Genomic DNA, 19,064 nt, shown 5'->3' on the forward strand with positions numbered 1-19,064 from the left:
TCAAAAAAGGAGCAGTCTCTGCTGCACTTCAAAGAAAATAGTCTGAGCTTCCGGCGGTAGCCTCCTAGAGAAAACAGAGTCCTTTGGGGTTCGGAAGTTCTAAACCACCTGAGTTGACGGCAACAACTTTTCGACTTGCACTGTCGGATAGAAACGCCTGTTCGGTGCAGTGGCAGTAGGTAAGAGTTTTTCGCATCTACAGAAATGTTTGATGCCTTCTTCATAGAGAAGCGCGTTCGCAATTCCAATGCAAGTCCAGGGTCGTCCCCACCGTTCTGCACAAGCATGCGGGGGTGTCTGATTATTACGTCGGCTTCGCGGTCCGCGACACAACGCAAAAAGAGTCAGGAAGTCACATCTCCAGAGAAGTCAATTGAATGGGAAGATCCGCGTTTTCAGGCTCGAACTGTGAACAGTTCTATAGAGAGGAACGCAACAAATCCGACTGGAGGAAAATAAGTATCTGTGGTGGCCAAAATAGACTTGGAGAAGCAAGCACACGCGCGAGGTTTTTAAAAGTCGTAGGCAACTGAAGGCGCTCGGTCGTGAATGATATCACTTGCGGTTTTTCTGCTCGAGCGGAATAAAATGGGGAAAAGAGCAATTTAGCAGGAGTGTTCGTTTGCCAGACACAGTGAGAAAGCATCCAACTGCGCGTTTGTTTCCATCTGAAAAGAAAGGAGATCCGTATTTTTCTCGAACCGTCTCAGCTGAGCGAACTTTCCCTGTTCTACGAAGACGAAAGAGAAAGAGCGTGTATGGAAAGAGACAGTGAATGCTTTCTTCCAGCTTCGCACAAATACCCACAACGATCTAGAAAGCGAAAGAACGAAGGCAACCCTGTCGCTGACATTGCCTCGCTCGATCAGACCGTTGCCACACAAAGATCCCGCAGCTTTCAACGCCTAATTTCCCTCACGAAGCGAAGCACATATTCCTTCCTCCAATGAATGTCTGAATACAAGAGGAAACAACTGTGTGTGCAGCGGGAAGTTGCCTCGCTCAAGTTCTCGACCTGAAGAGAACTCGATGTTTCATTACACCTTTTCGAGGTGAGAATGTGACGCGTTCGCCGGAAGGAAGGGAGCATAGTGGATAAACTGCTTTCCTTCCCTCTTCTTGTCGATGGGGAAACCTGAGACTAGAGCGCAATTGCGAGTTATGTTGCCTATGTACTCTTTTCGTCAGATTAGGAGTTCGCTGCGTCTCTACACACATCAACCGTAAACCAGCGCTTTCTTCCTTTTCACTGAGTCTACAAAAGGCCGAATCTCTGACTGCTTCTTCTTCTGTGCTCGATGCAAGCTCCCCTGGAGAGTTTTTCTCCGTTACGAGTCGAGCCAGCGAGAAAAAAAACTGCCAGAGGTTCCCAGTGTGTCGCTAGCGAATTCGAAAGAAATCGCTTCCACCTGCGGCGGGAACAACAGGCTGTCCAAACAGTATCGGATCTACTGGAGAAGTCTTAGACTTCTTTGTCCACCCCAGGGCTGTAGAGTGTCTTTCGAGGAGCGCTCGAGGCCACAATCACCGTTTTAAATTGGTTGTCAAGCCTTCCATTTCTGCCATGACCTTTTATCCAGGTTCTTCCCCGCCTCAGCAGAATGCCGAGGCTTTAACATTTATCAACAGACATGTCTCCGTCACTTTTCTTCGCGTGCTTCAGAAAGAAACGAAAAAATGACACCAATGGTCCAAGGAGGCACACTTTCAGCTCTTGACAATCGAATACGCTAACCACACATTTCAGCATTTAATGCATAGTATATCTATACATATATATATGTATATGTGCCTGTATGCGTAGTAATAGATATGTAATTTGACATATATTTTTTTATTTTCATTTCATTTTTTAATATATTTTTGTGTACGCGTAGCCTTCTGCCCTGTGCGCCTGTGTGCCGGCTACTCTTGTTTTTCTAACGTCGTATCGCCTTTATTTCGAGATTGTGCTGCGCGCTCTCTTGCGGAACAGGTTGAAGCGTCAGGTTCACTCTCTTTTGACTTTGTTCGCCAATTCGCAGAGAAAGATCACAGCGAAACCAAAAGCTTCAGCTCTCTGTTGGTTTCTACAGAGCAGCTGTCTCGCCACAGCGAATCCGAGAGAGTGTGCAGTTGAGTTGATGCCGCGGGCGCGGAGAGTTTTTGCGGGACTCTCTCGCCAGCGAAGCGGTTCTTCATTTCCTGAGGAGTTACCATTGTCTTTGAAACTCCCTTGCTGCTCAGCTTTTCTTCTTTGGATTCCTAGCTTTTTTGTCTCGCGCGGAAGTCCGGATTTTTTTGTTTCCTGTCGGATCACCTCACCGTGACAGCCTCGGCCCTGGCCCCCCGTGCGCGACCCTGGGGGCGCATCTGACGGAGTCTCTGAGTAGATGCGAATTCTTCAGCAAGCTGCGCCATTTGTTTACCGGCGTTTTCTCTGCTTTCTCTTCTTCCTGCCTTCGTAGTCGCTGGGATGCTGTCATCCCCTCCGTTGAAAAGCATTTTTCGCGGTCGAACGAGGCTGTCCTTCCCCGTCAGCCTGCGCCTAACCGCCAGCGGCAAAGGCAGAAAAGCCTAGAGAGCAGCTCGCCATTTGAGGCGTTCCCCTGATGAGCTTTGTTGAAGTCTCGACTTTGTCCGGACAGCGAGAGGACGCGCGCGAAATGCGCGAGGCGCTCTGTCTCGTTTCGTCTCTTTCAACGCCTGAACAACGCGCCGAGAGGGAGAGACCTCGGGGGAAGGAAAAGGCGACAGGCTAAAGGACAGAAAAGAGACAAGACACAGCCGCGGATGTGCTTCGCGACTTCAAGACAACACTCGAGGCGAGGAGAGAAACGAGAGGCTTGCGGGTGGGGAGACAAGACAGAGCAGAACGAGGAACGAAAAAGTGACAGACGAAAAAGAGGAAACGCGTTCGTAGAAAGAAGGCGAAAAAGGACCCCCGACAAAGTGTGAGAAGGCACAACGGAGGGAGGGAGACTGCGAAAGAGCCAAGTGAAGTTCTGTCTCAGGACTTGCAGGCTGGGGGAAACGCCGAAACTCGCAACGCATTTCCAGCTGTACGTATATTTTTGCAGGGAAGGAAGAGACACTAAAAAATCAGAGAAAGTCGCGCGGTTTCTGCCGAGGTTCATATTTCCACTCTCAACGGGAACAGAGTTTAGACAAAAAACGAGGATCGCCAGCTTCGCCTATACGCGGATGCCTTCTCTCTCTCTCTCTCTCGACCTCCACATGCATCACCAATCTCTCTGTCTATCTGTGAATCTATCCGTCTCAATGAGTCTGTTTTCCTCTAAATCTGTATCTGTATTTCTCTACCAACGGTTCTCTGTGTCCTTCTCTCTCTGTACCTTTGCGCTAAAGACTGCTCCGCCAAGCATCTCCCTCTCCTCACCCGGTGATGCTCTGTCTCTTCCTGCAAGTCCCTGTCTCTCCGACTGGCACTTGCTTCTCAGACGTTCGAGCAGGAAGCCTTGAACCTGCCTTTCCTTAACCGAATGCCAGGAGAAATAAAAACTCCGAAAAGATGGAGGAGTCTTCTTCGTTCCCTGCCGTCCCTCAACAAGGGGAAACGACCCAGAACGAAGCAGGAGAATCCTCTTCTTATAACTCGTCTCCTTCTTATCTTTCTTCTCCATCGTCTTCTCTTGCCGCTTCTTCTTCCCCTTCTTCTTCGTCGGATTCTTCTTCTTCTGCTTCTGCTTCTTGTGCTTCTTCAACGTCTTCCTCTTCCTTGTCTACCTCCTCGTCTTCTTCTCGTCGAATTTCTGCTTCTTCTCTCCCTGTCCTTCTACCTGATTCTTCTCTTCCCTTCCCCTCCGCCTCCCTGGTTCGTGCTTCTGTTCCTCTGTCTTCGTCGCTAGGTAGGAATTCTCGGTCTCCTGCTTCTTCACCTTCAGCGTTTGTGTCTCTTTCTCCTCCTCTCCTTTCGCTCTCCCGGCAGCAACCGCATGTCTCCCTTCCTGTCTCGGATATCGATATGTATTCTCCGCGAAACTCGGCCTCTCCTCTTTCCTCTGCTGTTACACTCCCGGCGCTTTCTTCTCCCCCTCCCCCTCCTTCCTCTTCAGGAAATGCCAATGGCGACACCGCGCTAGGCCTTCGTCCTCTCTCTTCTCTGGCCATTTCTTCTCCCCCATCATCCTCTTCGTCTAGCTCATCATCATCTTCTGCTCCCTCATCATCTTCTTCTCTCTCATCTTCTTATCCTACACCTTCTTCTTTCTCTTCTTCTTCCGCCGCTGCTTCTGTCTGTTTCCCTGTGACGCCCACTTCCTCTGCTCCGCGGTCATCTCGTCCGAATTCCTCTCTTCTGTCTGCACCTTCTTCATCCCTTTCCTCTTCTTCTATCTGCTCTTCCTCTTCTTTCTCTTTCTTTTCTGCCTTCTCTTGTGTGCCATCGATGCCTCTTCATACAGCATGTGAACGAGAGAGGCCTCTGTCTCCGGCGACGCTGCCCCCATCGTTTAATTCACCACTAATGCATGCGTCAGTCCCGGCGTCACCGCTGCTTCCTCCTGCTCTCCTCCAAAGCGGGCAAATACAGTATTCGTCTCCTTTCTCCGTTGCGTCGTTCGTACCAGCCAATCTCCATTGCTCGTCCTCTTCTCTTCCAGGACACCCTGGAACGCCTGGCTCGTTTCCTCACCCTCTTCCTCGACCTCGTTCTTCTTCCTCTCCTTCTCCTTCTCCTTCTCCTCCTCCATCTTCGCCTCCTCGTCCATCTTCGCCTCTTCCTCCATCTTCGCCTCCTCGTCCATCTTCTCCTTTTCTTCCAGCATCGCCTTCTTCATCTTCTGCCTTTGCTCCCTCAAGGTTTCCTTCACCTCCTCGTCCTTGCTTCGCGCGTCCCTCCTCCCCTCTTGCGTTTCCTTCTTCTCGACCTCTGTCTCCTTCGAGAGGCCTTCCGCCTCCTGTTCCGGCGCCTCGCCAACCGAGCCCCACGGCAGGTGTCTGTACACTCCCCACAGGGGGACGGGGACTTGCGACTCGCGTTTTTGCCGCTTCTGCGGCTCTGTCCTCGAGTGCGATTTCGAGGCTTCCTGTAGCTCTTACTGCCGGAGAAGCGGAGCAGGGAGAGGGAGACTACGGAGTCGAGATGGAAGGAGAAGCAGGCGAAACAGGAACAAGCGGCAGAGGGCCTGGTGCAGAGAAAGAACAAGAAATGGACATGCCAGCATCTTCTGTTTCTGCAGCGATGAAAAGAGACTCTTCCTCTCACTCGATGCCTGTTCAGGAAAACGGTACAGATCTGAAGGAGCCGACGGTACAGCGACAGAGCGAAGGCTTCGCCTCTTCGTCTTCCCCTTCCTTCTCTAGCGAGAACGATGACAGTGGCGCGAACGCAGAGTCTTCCGAAACCTCGCAGTTGAAGTCTCAAGAAACGACTCACGATCACCGCATTTCTTCCTGCTCGTCGTCCTGTTCTTCCTCTTGCCTTTCCTCTCCCTGTTCGGCTGTCGATTCGTCTTCTTCACCTCCTGCCGGCTGTGCTGCTTCTCCTGCCTCTTCACATCCCTCGCCGGTGTCTCTGTTTGCTTCATCCCAATTGGTTGTGCGTCCTCTGGTGCGACATCTTTCTTCGGAAGGCGTCAGCGAGGACGAAGACGGAGAAAGAAAGCCGGCGCAAGCGGCGAGCAGAGGGAAAGCGAGCGGAGACACAGAAAGAACCGAGGACGGCGACGAAAAGAGGGAAGAAGCAGCGGAGAAGAAAGGAGATGAAGCAGAAAAGAGAGAAAAAAGAGAAGATGAGCCTGAGAAAGAGAGACACGCAGAGGAAAGGGCGCTCCACAAAAGCATGGCAAAGGAACCAGATGATGGAGTGGAGACACCCGAAAACGAGGAACAGGAAGGAAGAGAAGACTGCGAGATGCAAGCTGTCTTGGAAGACGCAGAGAACGTCCGGCGTTGCGCCAAGGAGGAGACGACGCACAACAGACAGCTGAAGGCAGAAACCGACGAAGAAATGCAGAAGGACTCCCAGCGGGCACTGGGGGAGAGGGCACAAGAGCGCTTCAAACAGAACGAGGGAGAAGAGAATGGAGAAGCACCGGAGCGAGATGGAAAGGCTTCTCTCGAAGGAGAGGACTACCAATCTTCCACGTCGGCGAGGAAAGAGGAACAAGTACTCGATTGGCGTCGCGGAAGTCGGGAGGCGTCTGCGTTCGAGAAGTCGGACTCTGATAAAGGGCATGGCCGATTCAACGAGGCGGAGACGCAGAGAGCAGAACGAAGCAGAAAGGGACAGGAAGCGGTAGAAGACAGAGAAGGTCCAGACGAAAGACAGAAAGCAGGTGAAGAAAGCTGCCGGGAAACGCCAGGAGAGAAAGAGAAAAACTTCTTCCTCGTCGTGGACGGGCGACTGCAGGCTTCGTCGTTTCCGGAGGAGATTCCTTCGCGCAAAGACGAGAGCGAAGGAGGACGCGAAAAAGACTCAGCAGAAGTCCGAAACAAGGCTGAGTCAAGAAATTCCAGCCACCAAGAACGCACCGCGCTTCCACTGACTGGAACCGCAGCGACTCTGATTCATCCTTCTCTTCCTGAGAAACCGGTCTGCGCAGTATTCTCGCCTCTCGAACATCCCCTCCGCGAATACATCCCCACTGGTCATCCTCCCTCTTCCCAGAGGAGGCCTTCTCTCCACCTTCCTCACGCTTCTCCTTCGTCTTCCTCTTCTTCTTCTTCTTTGTCTGCTTCGATGTCGTCGTCGCTGCCGTCCTCCTCTTCTGTCGCGTCTTCCTCGTCCTCTTCTGCCTCCTCTCCTTCCTCTGCGTCTCTCGCTTCGTCGGCTGCGTCGTCTGGGTCGCCGTCTCCGTGGGTGACGTCGCCTGCGCTGTTGGCTGCGGGGGCTGCGGTGGCAGAGAGAGAACGGCTGGCCGAGCTGCGGCGACGAGCGAAACTGTCCGAGAGCCTGAAAACTCAGGCGAGGCGAGCTGCGCAAAAAGAAGCTGCTCGGTTGCTTCTTGTGGCTGCCGAGAGATGCTCGGGCGCCTCAGGTGCCGTTCCGATGCCGGGGACGATGGCCGCTGAGGCGGCGGCGACCGCGAGGCGCCTTTTGGCCGCGAGCAGGCGCGTGGACGAAGGCGAGAGCGGGAGAGGAGGAGAAGAAAGGAGCGACGAAGCGAAGAGAGACGGAGGGAAGCAGAAGGCACTACTCACGCTCGGCCGCAGCAGAACCAGGCTGACGTCGCCCGCAAGAACAGGTGAGAAAGTGAGAGAGAAAAGCGGACGAGGAGACGCAGACAGAGAAGCGCGAGGTGAGAGAGAGAGCGGGACAACAAGACGGAGAGAAGAAGAGATACGAACGATTGAGAGAAAGGGAAGAACAAGGGGAAAAGAGAGGCGAACCGTGTGTGTGAGGAGGGGGAAGAAGAAGGGTAGCGTTTCTTGTGTCTCGGTCGCGCGTTGGTTCTGTTGGGCGACTTGGACGGATGCGAAGACTCGATCCTTTGCATTTTACCGTATTTCGCATGTTGCGGACTCTCTGCATCGACGCGTCAGATGTTTCAGACCGCTTCGCGACCTCCACAGGCACACCGTCCCTGTCAAGTTTGGAGAGGTCGCCCCCCGCCGTTGCTACCGTTTCTGTTTGTTTCTCTCGCAGGCCACCAGCACTGCCTGGAGGCCGTGACGTCTCCATTCGGTTCTCCTTCGTCTTCCACTTCGTCGTCTTCCTCTCATGCGTCGTCTTCCTGTGCTGTTCGTTCTCCACCTGACGCGAGATCCCAGAAAGGCGACAGTTCAGCAGGCGGCTGCGAGGCCCACGGCGTACAGACAGCTGCGAGGGAAGACGGGACCCGTGCGAGGAGCAGAGACAGTCTGGTAAAGGGCAGGTTTTCTTCTCCGTCCTTCGCGCATGTCGCAGAGGGAGGCTCTTCCCTCAGGCAGTCTCAGGAGAGAATCGACGAACTGGCCAGACAAATTGAGAGTCTGCGATACGAGCGCGAGGTAGGCAAGCCGCGCATAGGCGCGCAGGGAAGTCAGGCGGACTCTCTCTCCGCAGAGACGGAAGCGAGAGAGGTGGAGGGAGAAGGAACGCAAGCGACAAACACCGCCCACAGGGGATTCCGACTGCGTTTCTCTCCGGCGTCGGAAACTGACTTTTTTTTCCCGAGTGTGAGCAACGCGCGTCGGGGGCCCTGGGTTGCAGTCGCGTTTTCTCTGTGGGCGACTGCGCGTTTTGCGCCTCCCAATTGCCTCCTCTCAGACTTCGTTTACGGGATAAGGTAGAAATGTCGCCTTTTGCGCGTCTGTGCTGTCCAGTGTGTGAGGAGCATAAAGGCCGTCTACGCTGAAGCTTGTCAAATCCACGCTCAGCAGCTTCGTGAAATGCGCCGGCAACGCGCGACAACGCAACGCCTCTTGAACGACTTGTTGCAGCGCCGGTGGTAAGGAATCGAGTCACAGAAAGGCGACCTCCAGAGACAGATTCGGTGTCGGACTGCAGCCGTTCGAACTCGCGACCTCTTTCAGGCGACGCGCCAGAGTTTCAGCTTCCCCTCGCTGTCGACATGTAGCTCGCTCCTCGCCTGCGCTGTGTCTCTTGTTCGCCTTCCTCCCCCTGTTCGGTTCCTTTCCGCGTCTGCTCTTCTCTCAGGTGCTCGGAGTCTGCTTCGAGCTCTCAGTTCCCCTTTCGCTCCTCTGTGCATCCTCGTTCATGTCGAGCGACGCCGTTTGCCGTGTGTGGACTTCTTTCCGCCGGCGTTCTGTTCAGCTCTGCTCCCTCGTTTTAGTCCCCTGAGCCCCTTTGCTTTTTTTGGGCTGTCGGCTGTGTCCGCTCGCGCGATTATCCGTTTGGTTCAGGACCTTAACTGAAATTCCTGTTGTGGCCTGGCACAGAGCGGCGTCGCGCGTTTCTCCTTCTTCTTCGCCTCGGACTCGGGATGACGCTTGTCGAGACATGCACACATTTCCATGGTTGTTTTTGTTTTGTTCGCTGCATGCGTCGCGTTCCCCAGTTGCTTCAGCGAACCGATTCGAGATTACGAACTCGTTTATCAGGGACCTCGCCACACGAGAGCCACCGACAAGAAGACAGGCAACAAAGAGCTCCCTTCCCAGGTACCGTTTTCCTGTCTCTTTTTTGCTCTCCCCTTGGTTCTCTGTCGCACCGTCAACTCCACTCCTGTGCGGCGTTGGAACGCGCTTCTCGGCGAAGTATGGGGCTTCTCACATGCTGCCTGTTGACGCATTCCGCGCGTAGTTCTCTACTCCACAGCGGAGACCTCTGGAATTCGTGTCGAGCAAACGGGGACAAGTGAGCTGGAGTTTCAACGTTCGATTCATGTCTCTGATGGAGTAGACATGTTCCCCTGGTCTCTCTCGTCTCTCTAGGACTCCTCGACCTCGTGTGCCAAGGAACCTTTCTGCTGGAAACCTCCATCTTCTTCGTCTTCGACTTCCGCTTGTGCTGCCTCCTTTTCTTCCTCATGTTCTTCCTCTTCGTCCTCTGCCTCCTTTGGTTCGTCCTCTGCCTCCTCTGCTTCGTCCCCTGCCTCCTCTTCTTCCTGTTCGGAGTCCTCGTCTTCTCTCTCATCTGCATGTGTGTCATCGAGAGTCTCGGGAGGCAAGTCTCCTAAGTCTCCTTTCGCTGCTTCCTCCGCGCTTCGGAAGTCTCCTTCTTCTCCGCTCTGCGAGGGCGTCGGCTTTGCGAGCGGTTCTGGCCATACAAAGGACCTTCTGTGGTCGTCCTCCTGGCCTGCCGAGCCTCGACGGAGAGACTTCAGTTCTGGCACCGGAGAGGAGGCAAGCTTCCAAGGAAACTTGAACGCCGGAAGGACATGCACTCAGCAGTCACTGAACGCAACCGTCCAGTCCGTCTGTCCCTCCATCGTCTGCGCCGCTCCTCCCGGCAAAGCGAGTGAAAACGAGAGAGAGTCACGACGCTCCGCAGGTCGAGTGGACGACGTCGCTGCCTCTGTGGAGGCAAAGCCAGGCGCCGTTCACCGGAAGCAAGACGACGAAGCAGAGCAACGTCCTCCAGTGCGCTCGCTGCCCTTCTCTTCTTCTTCGACGTTGCCGTCCTCGTCGAACGAGATGCTGGTCGACGAGGACATCGACGAGGACGCGGAGCGCAGGGGGAGAGACAGGACGAGAAGGCGTTCGAGAAACGCGAGAGAAGAAGAGGAAACGCTTGCCCTGAATATCATCGCAGTGTCGCTTACTCCAGAGACAAGACGAAAACAAACGGAGCACCTGGCTGCGATTCAAATTCAGGTATAGAGGAACCGCAGGATTCGGCCGCAGATGCGTGTGAAATTAATCTCTAAGTTCGATTCAAGTTGTTTCAAGAGAAACGAAGGAAGTCGAACCTTTGAAAACGCCCAGAGACATGAAAGAGGGGAAAACACGAGGAATTCGGACACCCTGTTTTCCAGGCTTTTTCGAACTTGACATTCAACTTTGGAGATAAATCACCTTCAGAACTGTCTCCTCAATCGAAATTTTCCTTTGATACCACAGGACCAAATGCGACTACATACATATGTTTATACATATATATATATATATATATATATATATATATATATATCCGTACGTCGTCATAGATATGTATGGTGAGCCATTTCTGCGTGTGGAGATCCATATGTATATACGCAGCTTGTCTCTATAGATACATTTATGTATTACATATGTATATATATACATATATATATATATATATATACATATATGTATATATATATATATGTACATATATATGCGCTTGCAGTTCGGAAACGCTTCACGTCTTCGGAGTCTCCAGCAGCTATGGAGTTTGCGTTGATCTGTGTGTCGAGAGGGTCATATGTTCGCCGCATTTCTCGATTTCCAGAGTTAGCTCTCTACTCGCAGTCTGTAGAGAGTGATTCTTGTCCTCAGTTTTTTCTTCCGCTGGCGCAAATTATTTTCAGTAGCCAAATGCTGCTGGTCTCGTCCGTGTGAGGATGCGTTTCACTTGCATACATCTACAGGTCTTCAACTCTCTACATACAGAAGCACAAATGTATTCAAACGTCGAAAAAAACTTGCAGGAAACAGAAGCAGGCCGACAGAGCTGCTCGCCTCCTTCTGGTTTGTGTCGCTCTGCCTCGGCTGTATTTTCTTCTTGTTCGTATTTTTTGCGTTTGACTTCATTTTCGCGCGCCCACCCTCCGCACACCGTTTCGCCTCCCAGTGCAACGGCAACGGCGGCCGAACGAAGAGCTTTTTCGATGCGTAGCTTCGCTTGTTTGTTTCTGACGTTCCCCAATGTTTAGACGCTCTTTCGAGGCTTCTACTGGCGCGCGTTTCTACGGCGAATGAAGCTGGTCGCATGCACTGCCTGGAGAGCCGAGAAAAAAATGCACGATGCGGCGACGGTGCTGCAGACCAAGGTTCGCGGTTTCCTCGCGAGAAGGTCAGAGACCAGTCGAGAGATATGTTGCAAGAGTCTGGAAGCTCATGGCTCATGTACAAATATGCGTATACGAATCTTTATATATACATATACATGCATATATGTATATACTTGCATACATGTATATATATGTATTATGTGTATTATATGTATATATATATATATATATATATATATGTATATTTGCAGGCATTCTTATTATCATTTACGTTTACATAGAAGCGTTCACAGAAAAAGGATTATGAACACGCTGAGTAGGAACTGAATTGTACGAGTGCGTACAGAGAGAACTATGGCGAAAAAATAGTGTATCTCGAGCTATGTATCTATTTGTCTATCTATTCATCTGCACCTGTGTGTCTACCTATTTCTCTATCTATCCATCCATTTTTCTAGCTATCTATGTACCTCTCTATCTATCTAGATATAGAGAGACAGATATTTGCGTACAGAAAAAGAATCTCGCACATATGTCGACGCTTATCGATTTCCCTACATTCCCCTCTCGCTCCCCATATACCTACATCAGTATATATCTATATTTCAGTATATATATACGAATATATATATATATATATACATATATATGAATATATTTTAGGATGCACCTGTATATGAATATCAGTATACCAGTGTGCGCACCTGCTAAGAAGAGTAGATCTTTCTTTCTCTGTCTGTGTAGGTCGTTTTTGCGGGAGTTGTTTCACGGTCCGTTCCCAGAGGATGTACAGACGCGTTTGTGTCCGTACAGAGCCGCCGTGGAGGTGAGCGAACATTGTGTCTATTTAGAAGGATCTTTCGAGAAAGGCTGCCTCGGGACTCTCTCTGATTCTCGCGAGTTTCCATTCAGGAGCGAAGAGGCGACCTGGTTGTTGTTTTTGTAGAAGTGTGCACCGCTAACCGTTTCTTGCCTCTTCACTCAAAGCACAGAAATGTGGACCCAGAGCCCCGTCGAATCGAGATTTACTGTCCTCCTCCAGTACGTCGGAGGCGCGTCGCTGTCGCAGGTCGTCATTTCGTTTGATTTGTTGACCTCCAGCTTCAGTGGCAAACAACGTTTGCCCTGTCTGTTTCGCTGCTGTTCCCCCGTCCCCGTTCTGCGTCTGATGGCCTTTCTCCGCGTGCATCTCTGTCTCCTCTCGTTTCGTCGACTTTCCTCTGGCAGGCGTTCCACTCGGCAAAGACGCAAGACCGGCGGGAGTCGTGGATGCGCGCGCATCGTCGTTGGATGGCAGAAGAAACTCTGAAGGAGCAGAAGGAAGCTTTTTTCGGAGCGCCGCCTTCTCCCCGGGAAACGGCCAATCCCGCAGCGGGACCTCAACTGTCTTCTCCGCGTGCGTCTTCTTCGCTCTGCAGACGACCTCACTCCTCGGAGCCTGCGGCGGAGACGCGCGAGGACCTTCTCCCCACAGCCTCTCGGCGCCGACGGCCGACGAGCGAGCATGCAGGCTTCTCGGCGGAGTCCTCCCGCGCCTGGCACAAGGCGCCGTTCTCCGTCGAAGATCAACAAGGTCGAGGCTCAACAGATCGCCGCTCACAGATCCCCTTTCCGGTCTACCAATCAGAAGACGATGGACAGCCTCGCGCAGCCAGAGCGCGGACGCGGCTGGAGATGCAAGGCCGCAGCCGCAGCGCCCGGCCGGACGCTTGTTCCTCTGGAGAATTTGTGTTGACGCACTTGAAGTCTTCGACTCTGACCGTCCGTCAGTGCAAGCAGTTGAGGCGCGAATTCGCCTCTCACGTACATTCAGAGAACGAAGCGAATAGCGAGAACGAAGCCGTCGGTTCGCCGCGCCTGCCGCGCATCGTCCGAGGCGGCTCCCCCTCCCCTCGACGCCGGGGTGTTGAGGCGTCAGAAGCGCTTAGAGGTCGTCAGGTTGGCAGAGATGGTGGAATCGAAGACGCTTGCTGCGCGGCGACCGGGGAGCCAGAGAGGGAACAGGAAGTCGAAGGAGTGAACTTCGCCTCGACGCTTTCCAGAGACGTCTTGAAGGATCGTAGGGTCCATACGCCTCATGGAGGAGAGACATCAGAAAAACCAATACGGCTCTGTGCTTCCTCTGGACAAAAGTTATCGCCTTCCCGAAAAAGAAAGTCCGTTCTTGTTGCCTCCCGTTGGACTCAGCAGTCGCGAGAGCTGTGCGAGGCGCGGACCCATGCCTCTGACGCACAGGCCGCTTTTTTTCCTCTTTCCGAGTCGCGGAAGGACCTGACCTGTAGAAGGGCAGTTGTCTCCCTCTCTCGCCGCCCGTTGGACGAACGCGACCAGCAGCTTCAGACGCTGCTCCTTCAGCTGCGACAGGCGATCAGAGAAGACGAGAAGAGAGCTGCACGACGAGAGAGAGAAGAAGACGAAGATGTTCGCAGTCTTCTCCTTCGCGGCGGAAAATCCGGAGAGAACTGCGAGGAGTCTTCACACCGACTTCTCCTCCCCTGGGCTCCTACGGGACGTCTCGCTTTCCCTGACTCAGGAAGAGAAGACGAGAATACGAGGGAAGAAGGAGAGAAAAGAGAAGAAGGACAGACGAGGAAAAACAGGGAGCAACGAGAAGAAGGGAACGCGACAAACATCTGTGGACAAGACAAGACGCGAACGGGAGATCGACGATCCGAGGCAGCCGCGGACTTCAAACGAAAGATGAAAGAGAGAGGCGAGAAGACGAGGGAGGAGCTCGCCGCATTCTGTGCTTTCAGAGGACTGCGCGAATGCCAGCATCCTCATCACCATCCGGAGATTCCTTTCCTCCACCCTCTCGCGGCGTTGTGCGATGCAGCCGTCAAAGTGCAGCGATGGCTTCGACGCATTTATCGTCTGCGTACTTGCAGAGTGCGTCGAATGGAGAAGAAGGAAGAAGAGAAAACCAAGGGGAGAGCGTTCAGGGAAAAACACCGTGAAAACGGCAGGCGGCGTTTGCGTCAAAACACACTGAGACGCTTTCCATCATTCTCACTGGCTTCCCTGATAGCGTTTCGTCTCTGGGCTTCTGCGCAGCAGCTGAGTCGCTGTTTCGCGCTTGAAAATCGCTTCTACCTTGAGTTTTGGGTCGCGTCCTCGTCAGACTGACGCGGGTGCTCGTCCCCTGATTCACTCGCCTCTGATTCCTTGCGTTTTTTTCGTTCTTCCGTGTTTTCCTCGCTGTCGACTCCACTCCACTTCGCTCGGCGCTTTATCGTTGTGCTTTCGGTTGTCAAAGGAACTGCTGTGAGATTTGTACATCTTGCTTCCGAAGCTCCGACCTGCGAAACGTCGTCGCTCTTCACGCTTTCGCTCTCCCGCTCACTGTGGTTTTTTCGGAAGCTCCACGACCCGTTCTGTTCTCCTCCGTTCGCCTTCGCGCTGTGTGTCTCCTCTCCGTCCGCAGGCCAAGTTGGCGGCGCTGTGGAGAAGGCGACAGTTCGAAAAACTCCTCAAGGCGACGAAGGCCGCCCTCCTGCAGTGGATGCGGCACTCCATGCTGACGCCGCAAGACGAAGCTGCGATGCTGGTGAACAGAGAACATGCAGAGCGACTGAGGGAACTGTCTGCACGAAGGTCCAGAGCCGCCACCAGGTAATCCGAACTTCTCCTTGAAGGCGTTTGGCTCCACTCCCCGGGAATGCGTTTGCGACGCCGACCCTCTCCGCCTCCAAGGTCGCACCCGAGGCTCCTCTCTACCTATTCCACTGCGTTCTAACGAGCGTTCTGACGAGCGTTCTAGCGAGCATTCTAACGAGCATTCTAACGAGCATTCTAACCAGGTTTGCCTGCCCAGGTCGCTCGCGTGTGTAGCCTGCGGAGCTGGGGAAGGACTGCCGGACTTCCCGGCTGAGTTTCTGTACGCCTTGACATCGAATCGTCCCCAAAGTGACCTCGACGGAGTCCTTTGGGGGTGTGTGCGGTTGGGGAGAACGCGCCTGGGCTGCGGGGATGATCCGTGACGCCTGTGATGGTCACTTTGTCCGCGTTTTCGCTGGAGCTGGTCGTCTCTTCTCCTCACACCGCCTTGGCCGTTCCTCTCGTTTTCCATCCCTTTCGTTTTTCCCCCCGCTCTCTCTCTGTGTCTTGTGGCGATCTCACCCGACCGTTGACGGCGCTTCTCGGACTGCTGCTCTTCGCTGCTGCTCTGCGCTGCCGCTCTGCAGTGCCGGTCGAGCCGGCCAGGGAAAGGCGCTGGCCCTCCCCCGAGTGGAGACGCGGCGCCTCCTCGTTCGACTCCCCTTCACATGTCGTTCGCACTCGTTCGCCACCCGGTCAGAAGTCGAGAAACAGCAGAAGCAGCTTCGCGACACTATCCAGCATATCGCTCTCCTCAGGCGTCAACAGCAGCAGACGGCGAGGAGCCGCAAGCTGTGGAACAGGTGCGAGGCTGGTAAAGAGATTGAAGGGAGCGTGGAGAGACACAGAGAAAACAAAAGAAACGCAGAGCGACGGAACGCGAAGGAACGCGAAGGAACTGAGACGGAGACTGAAACGAGGGAAGAGCTGGTCGCGGGGAAGAAAAAGTTGAATAGAGGGGAAGAAGATGAAAGCAGTACTGTCGAGAAGGCAGAGACGCGACGCAGTCTGATAACGAGGGGAGAAGGCGAGACAGAGAGGCGCAAGGGATTAGGACATTTTCATCCAAAAATCAACGAGTGAAATGCACCGATGTTCTCCTGGGGTGAAATCGAACTGAGACGAAGCTGGAAACTCAGAACAGGATTCGTTGCCGAGGAAAGACAAACAGATGAACAACTCAAATCTGGATCTGTATTCATATGTACATGCGCATTTGTATACGTATTTTGACACACCTCTCGGTATGCATATATATATATATATACATGTATAGATATGTATATATATTTGTATCTTGCTAGATAGATAGACAAAGTGGCATACGTACATGAGTTTAAGAAATAAAGATGGAGGTGGGGAGGCCTGTATCTGAGTTGCGTCTGGAGCAGAGGGGAACAGTGGGAGGGAGAAGGGTGAGCGCGTTGGCAGGTGTGCAGAACAAGTCCTGCAAGTGGAGATGGAGAGTTGAAAGTGAAGCGTTATTGGCAATTCACCGGAGTCGATCGATATTTTTGGAAATTGGAGATTAAAGCTTATTTGCTACTTGCGTGAGACGTATGCGTATCGCGAGAGCGCGAGCGCAAAACGGAGTAGCGAAGAAAAGGTTTTCACAGCTTGGAAACAGGTCCTGCTCGTTTCCCCAAAGAGAGCGTGAACGGTTTCGAGTGTAACACTGGCGGCCTTGCCTCGCTGTTCCCCAGTGAGAAATGGGTCTTCTCTGTTCAGGAAAACGTTCCTCTTCTGGGGCTGTTCCATACTAAATGCGAGGAAAATCTGCGCGTCTTTGTTTTCTGTCGCGACATCTGAATTCGCTCTTGATGCCAATCCCGTTGAGCGCCCTGAGGTTATCGTGGCTTCAGAGGATATCTGGAAACAGCTCTCTCGACCGCACGTTGTACAGACACCAGGAACCGGGGCAGCCTCCTTCCTACTTTGGCGCGTCTGGACGGATGAGACGCAGGTCTATCGGTCTCTCTCTGTGTCGAGAATTCTCCTCTCTCACTTGGGGGGTCCGTGGTGCCGTCGCTCCGCTCTCGAGAGTCTTTGCTCGGAAACTGGAGAGCCTTGCGTGCATGCAGAGGCTCATGAAAGATCAGCTCACGTCGAAACCATCTCCATTCTTACGTCTGCGTTTCGCGGGAAGCGTGCGACTGGCGATCCGCGTTACCTTCTGTCTCCGCATCACGAAGAACCGCGACGTTCGCTGGGGCAACGGACTCTCCTGGGCGTTCCGAGAGTCTGAAAGAGTGGAGGCGAAGATTAACTTGACATTGAATATCAACGATAGAAGAGAGAGAGGGAGACTGCGCGAAGAAGCTGAGAGAGCAGAGAAGCCAGTTCTGCGGGCGACTGTGCATTGAGAGACGAGAAACGCCCCCCCGGGAGAAGCTGAAACAAACATGTCGGTGCCCCCGAAAACACACAAGCCTTGCGTTTGTTTTTTCTGCCGTGTAGGTGGAAATCTGAGCACGATCGAGCAGCTCGGGGGGATCCTCCCGAATCCCCCACCAATGCAGGGGGAGGTGCCATTTCTCCTCGGGCAGCGCGCGGCGAGGCGGCAGGCCATCTCGGAGGTGAAGCAGGTAATACAACTCGCCATGATGAGAGAAACGCCACCGCGTTCGTCGATACACAGGGCGAGGGATACGACGGTCGCGTCAAGCTTTCTCCAAAACCAGATGCGCCAGTGCTTGCCTGTCGTGTCTTGCCTGAGTCCGGGAAGGAAAGCAGAAGTTGTCTCCTCGAGACGAGGAACGACGGCGACGAAACTACGGCGCGTGATCGCAGTGAACACAGTTCCTCGTCAGTAGAAGCCCTGAGGCGCGTGCATTCCTGTAGCCACTGCAACGGGAAGTTCGTTGACGTTTTTTTCAGTTGTTTTCTCCCGGAAACAGCGCGCGATTTTCCTTTCTGCAGGGCCTTCGGCACAAGACATTGCCTCTCGCGATCCCTTCGCAGGTCGGTTTCCAGCCACCCTCTTTCCAGCACCGCTTTCGCCTGTTGCTCCGAGTCTCGCCTTGCCTCTGCTGGAGCCTGCGGGAGGGACTGTGTCCTTCCTGCCCACGAACGCGGAGATCGAGCGACGCGAAAAACACAACGCGAAAATGCTGAGGTTTTTGGAGCGAGCAAACGCCGGAGAAGACGACACAGAGCGAAGCGACAGCCCTCTCGCCTCCACTCGCGGCAAGCTTCAGTGGAGAGAAGACAGGGAAAACGACCTTTTGGAGCTCGGAGAGAGAGATGGCGAGACAAGAGAAGGACGACCCGACCACCGCTTCTGTCAGGAAACGAACAGCCGAAGAAGCATCAGCGCAAGCAGCTCGAGGAAACAAATCCGACAACACTGGCTGGGACTTGGCGGAGAGGACGTCTCTGCCAAAGTCGACGAAGTCGAATTCTTGTGCGCTTCATAAAACAGAGCACTTGCTCTCCAGGCCGTCGGATAATGTCGGCTCTTCCATACTCTTCCTGGCCTGACGTCGAAACACTCATCTCTGCATCCGTCCAGTTGAGTCTATTATATATATATATATATATACATATATATGTACATATATATATATATATATATATATATAATACGTACATATGTATATATCTCTGGTGTGTATGTGCATGTATATATATATATATATATATTTGTAGACAGATTCTGTTTCATATTGTTGCTTTTTTCCAGTCCTTCAGCTGAGCATTCTGAAGAGGCCTTTATGGCGGTTTTCGACTCTGTCCAGTCACCACAGATTTTCTCGCCGTCGAGACTGCGCGGGGGTGAGTACCTGCGTCGCTCGCGTGTCTCGGGCGCGCGTTTTGTCCCATCTGCCAGGGAGTTCTGTCTGTTTATGCGTTTCTTCTTTTCTTCAGCCGCCAGGCGTCACCTCTCGGCCGCAGGCGTCTAGCTGCGCCGACGTACTCCCCATGGCTACACCTCACGCTGGGTCTCAAGCATCCGAACTTCCACCGCTACGGCCCTCGACCTCCTGTGGACATTCCAGGCTTCGCGCCGCCGTCCGTCTGCGCCGCCTTCGCTGGTCGTGGGCGACTGAGACAAGGCGCAGCGTCCGTTCAGGGAGAGAAAGCGCAAGGTAGGAGGAAGAGCGTCGAGAGAGAGAGAGAGAGTGGAGGTAGCAAAGGTATTCTGTCTCCTTGTTGCTGCTTCTGTGG

General features: G+C 53.3%; 2 protein-coding genes across 2 annotated transcripts in view; both read left to right on the forward strand.

The window, feature by feature from the left end:
- Nucleotides 1-3,511: 3,511 nt before the first annotated feature.
- TGME49_244726 (hypothetical protein) lies at nt 3,512-10,206 on the forward strand (the record flags this gene model as incomplete). The annotated part of the gene is made up of 5 exons (XM_018780730.1): nt 3,512-7,187; nt 7,589-7,932; nt 8,248-8,372; nt 8,943-9,045; nt 9,319-10,206. 5 exons carry the CDS (start codon nt 3,512-3,514, stop codon nt 10,204-10,206), a joined length of 5,136 nt encoding a protein of 1,711 aa, XP_018637566.1.
- A 1,058-nt stretch (nt 10,207-11,264) lies between these two features.
- Nucleotides 11,265-19,064, forward strand: part of TGME49_244728 (IQ calmodulin-binding motif domain-containing protein) — a gene marked incomplete at both ends in the record, with an annotated part of 8,625 nt that continues 825 nt past the window's right edge. Inside the window, 8 exons of the mRNA XM_018780731.1 lie at nt 11,265-11,362; nt 12,045-12,126; nt 12,528-14,189; nt 14,725-14,912; nt 15,485-15,700; nt 17,355-17,482; nt 17,933-18,300; nt 18,765-18,985. Of these exons, the coding sequence (XP_018637567.1) occupies nt 11,265-11,362; nt 12,045-12,126; nt 12,528-14,189; nt 14,725-14,912; nt 15,485-15,700; nt 17,355-17,482; nt 17,933-18,300; nt 18,765-18,985 (2,963 nt within the window). The remainder of the gene's footprint in view (nt 11,363-12,044; nt 12,127-12,527; nt 14,190-14,724; nt 14,913-15,484; nt 15,701-17,354; nt 17,483-17,932; nt 18,301-18,764; nt 18,986-19,064) is intronic.

This window comes from Toxoplasma gondii, chromosome VI, assembly GCF_000006565.2.
Source record: "Toxoplasma gondii ME49 chromosome VI, whole genome shotgun sequence".
Lineage (NCBI taxonomy): Eukaryota > Apicomplexa > Conoidasida > Eucoccidiorida > Sarcocystidae > Toxoplasma > Toxoplasma gondii.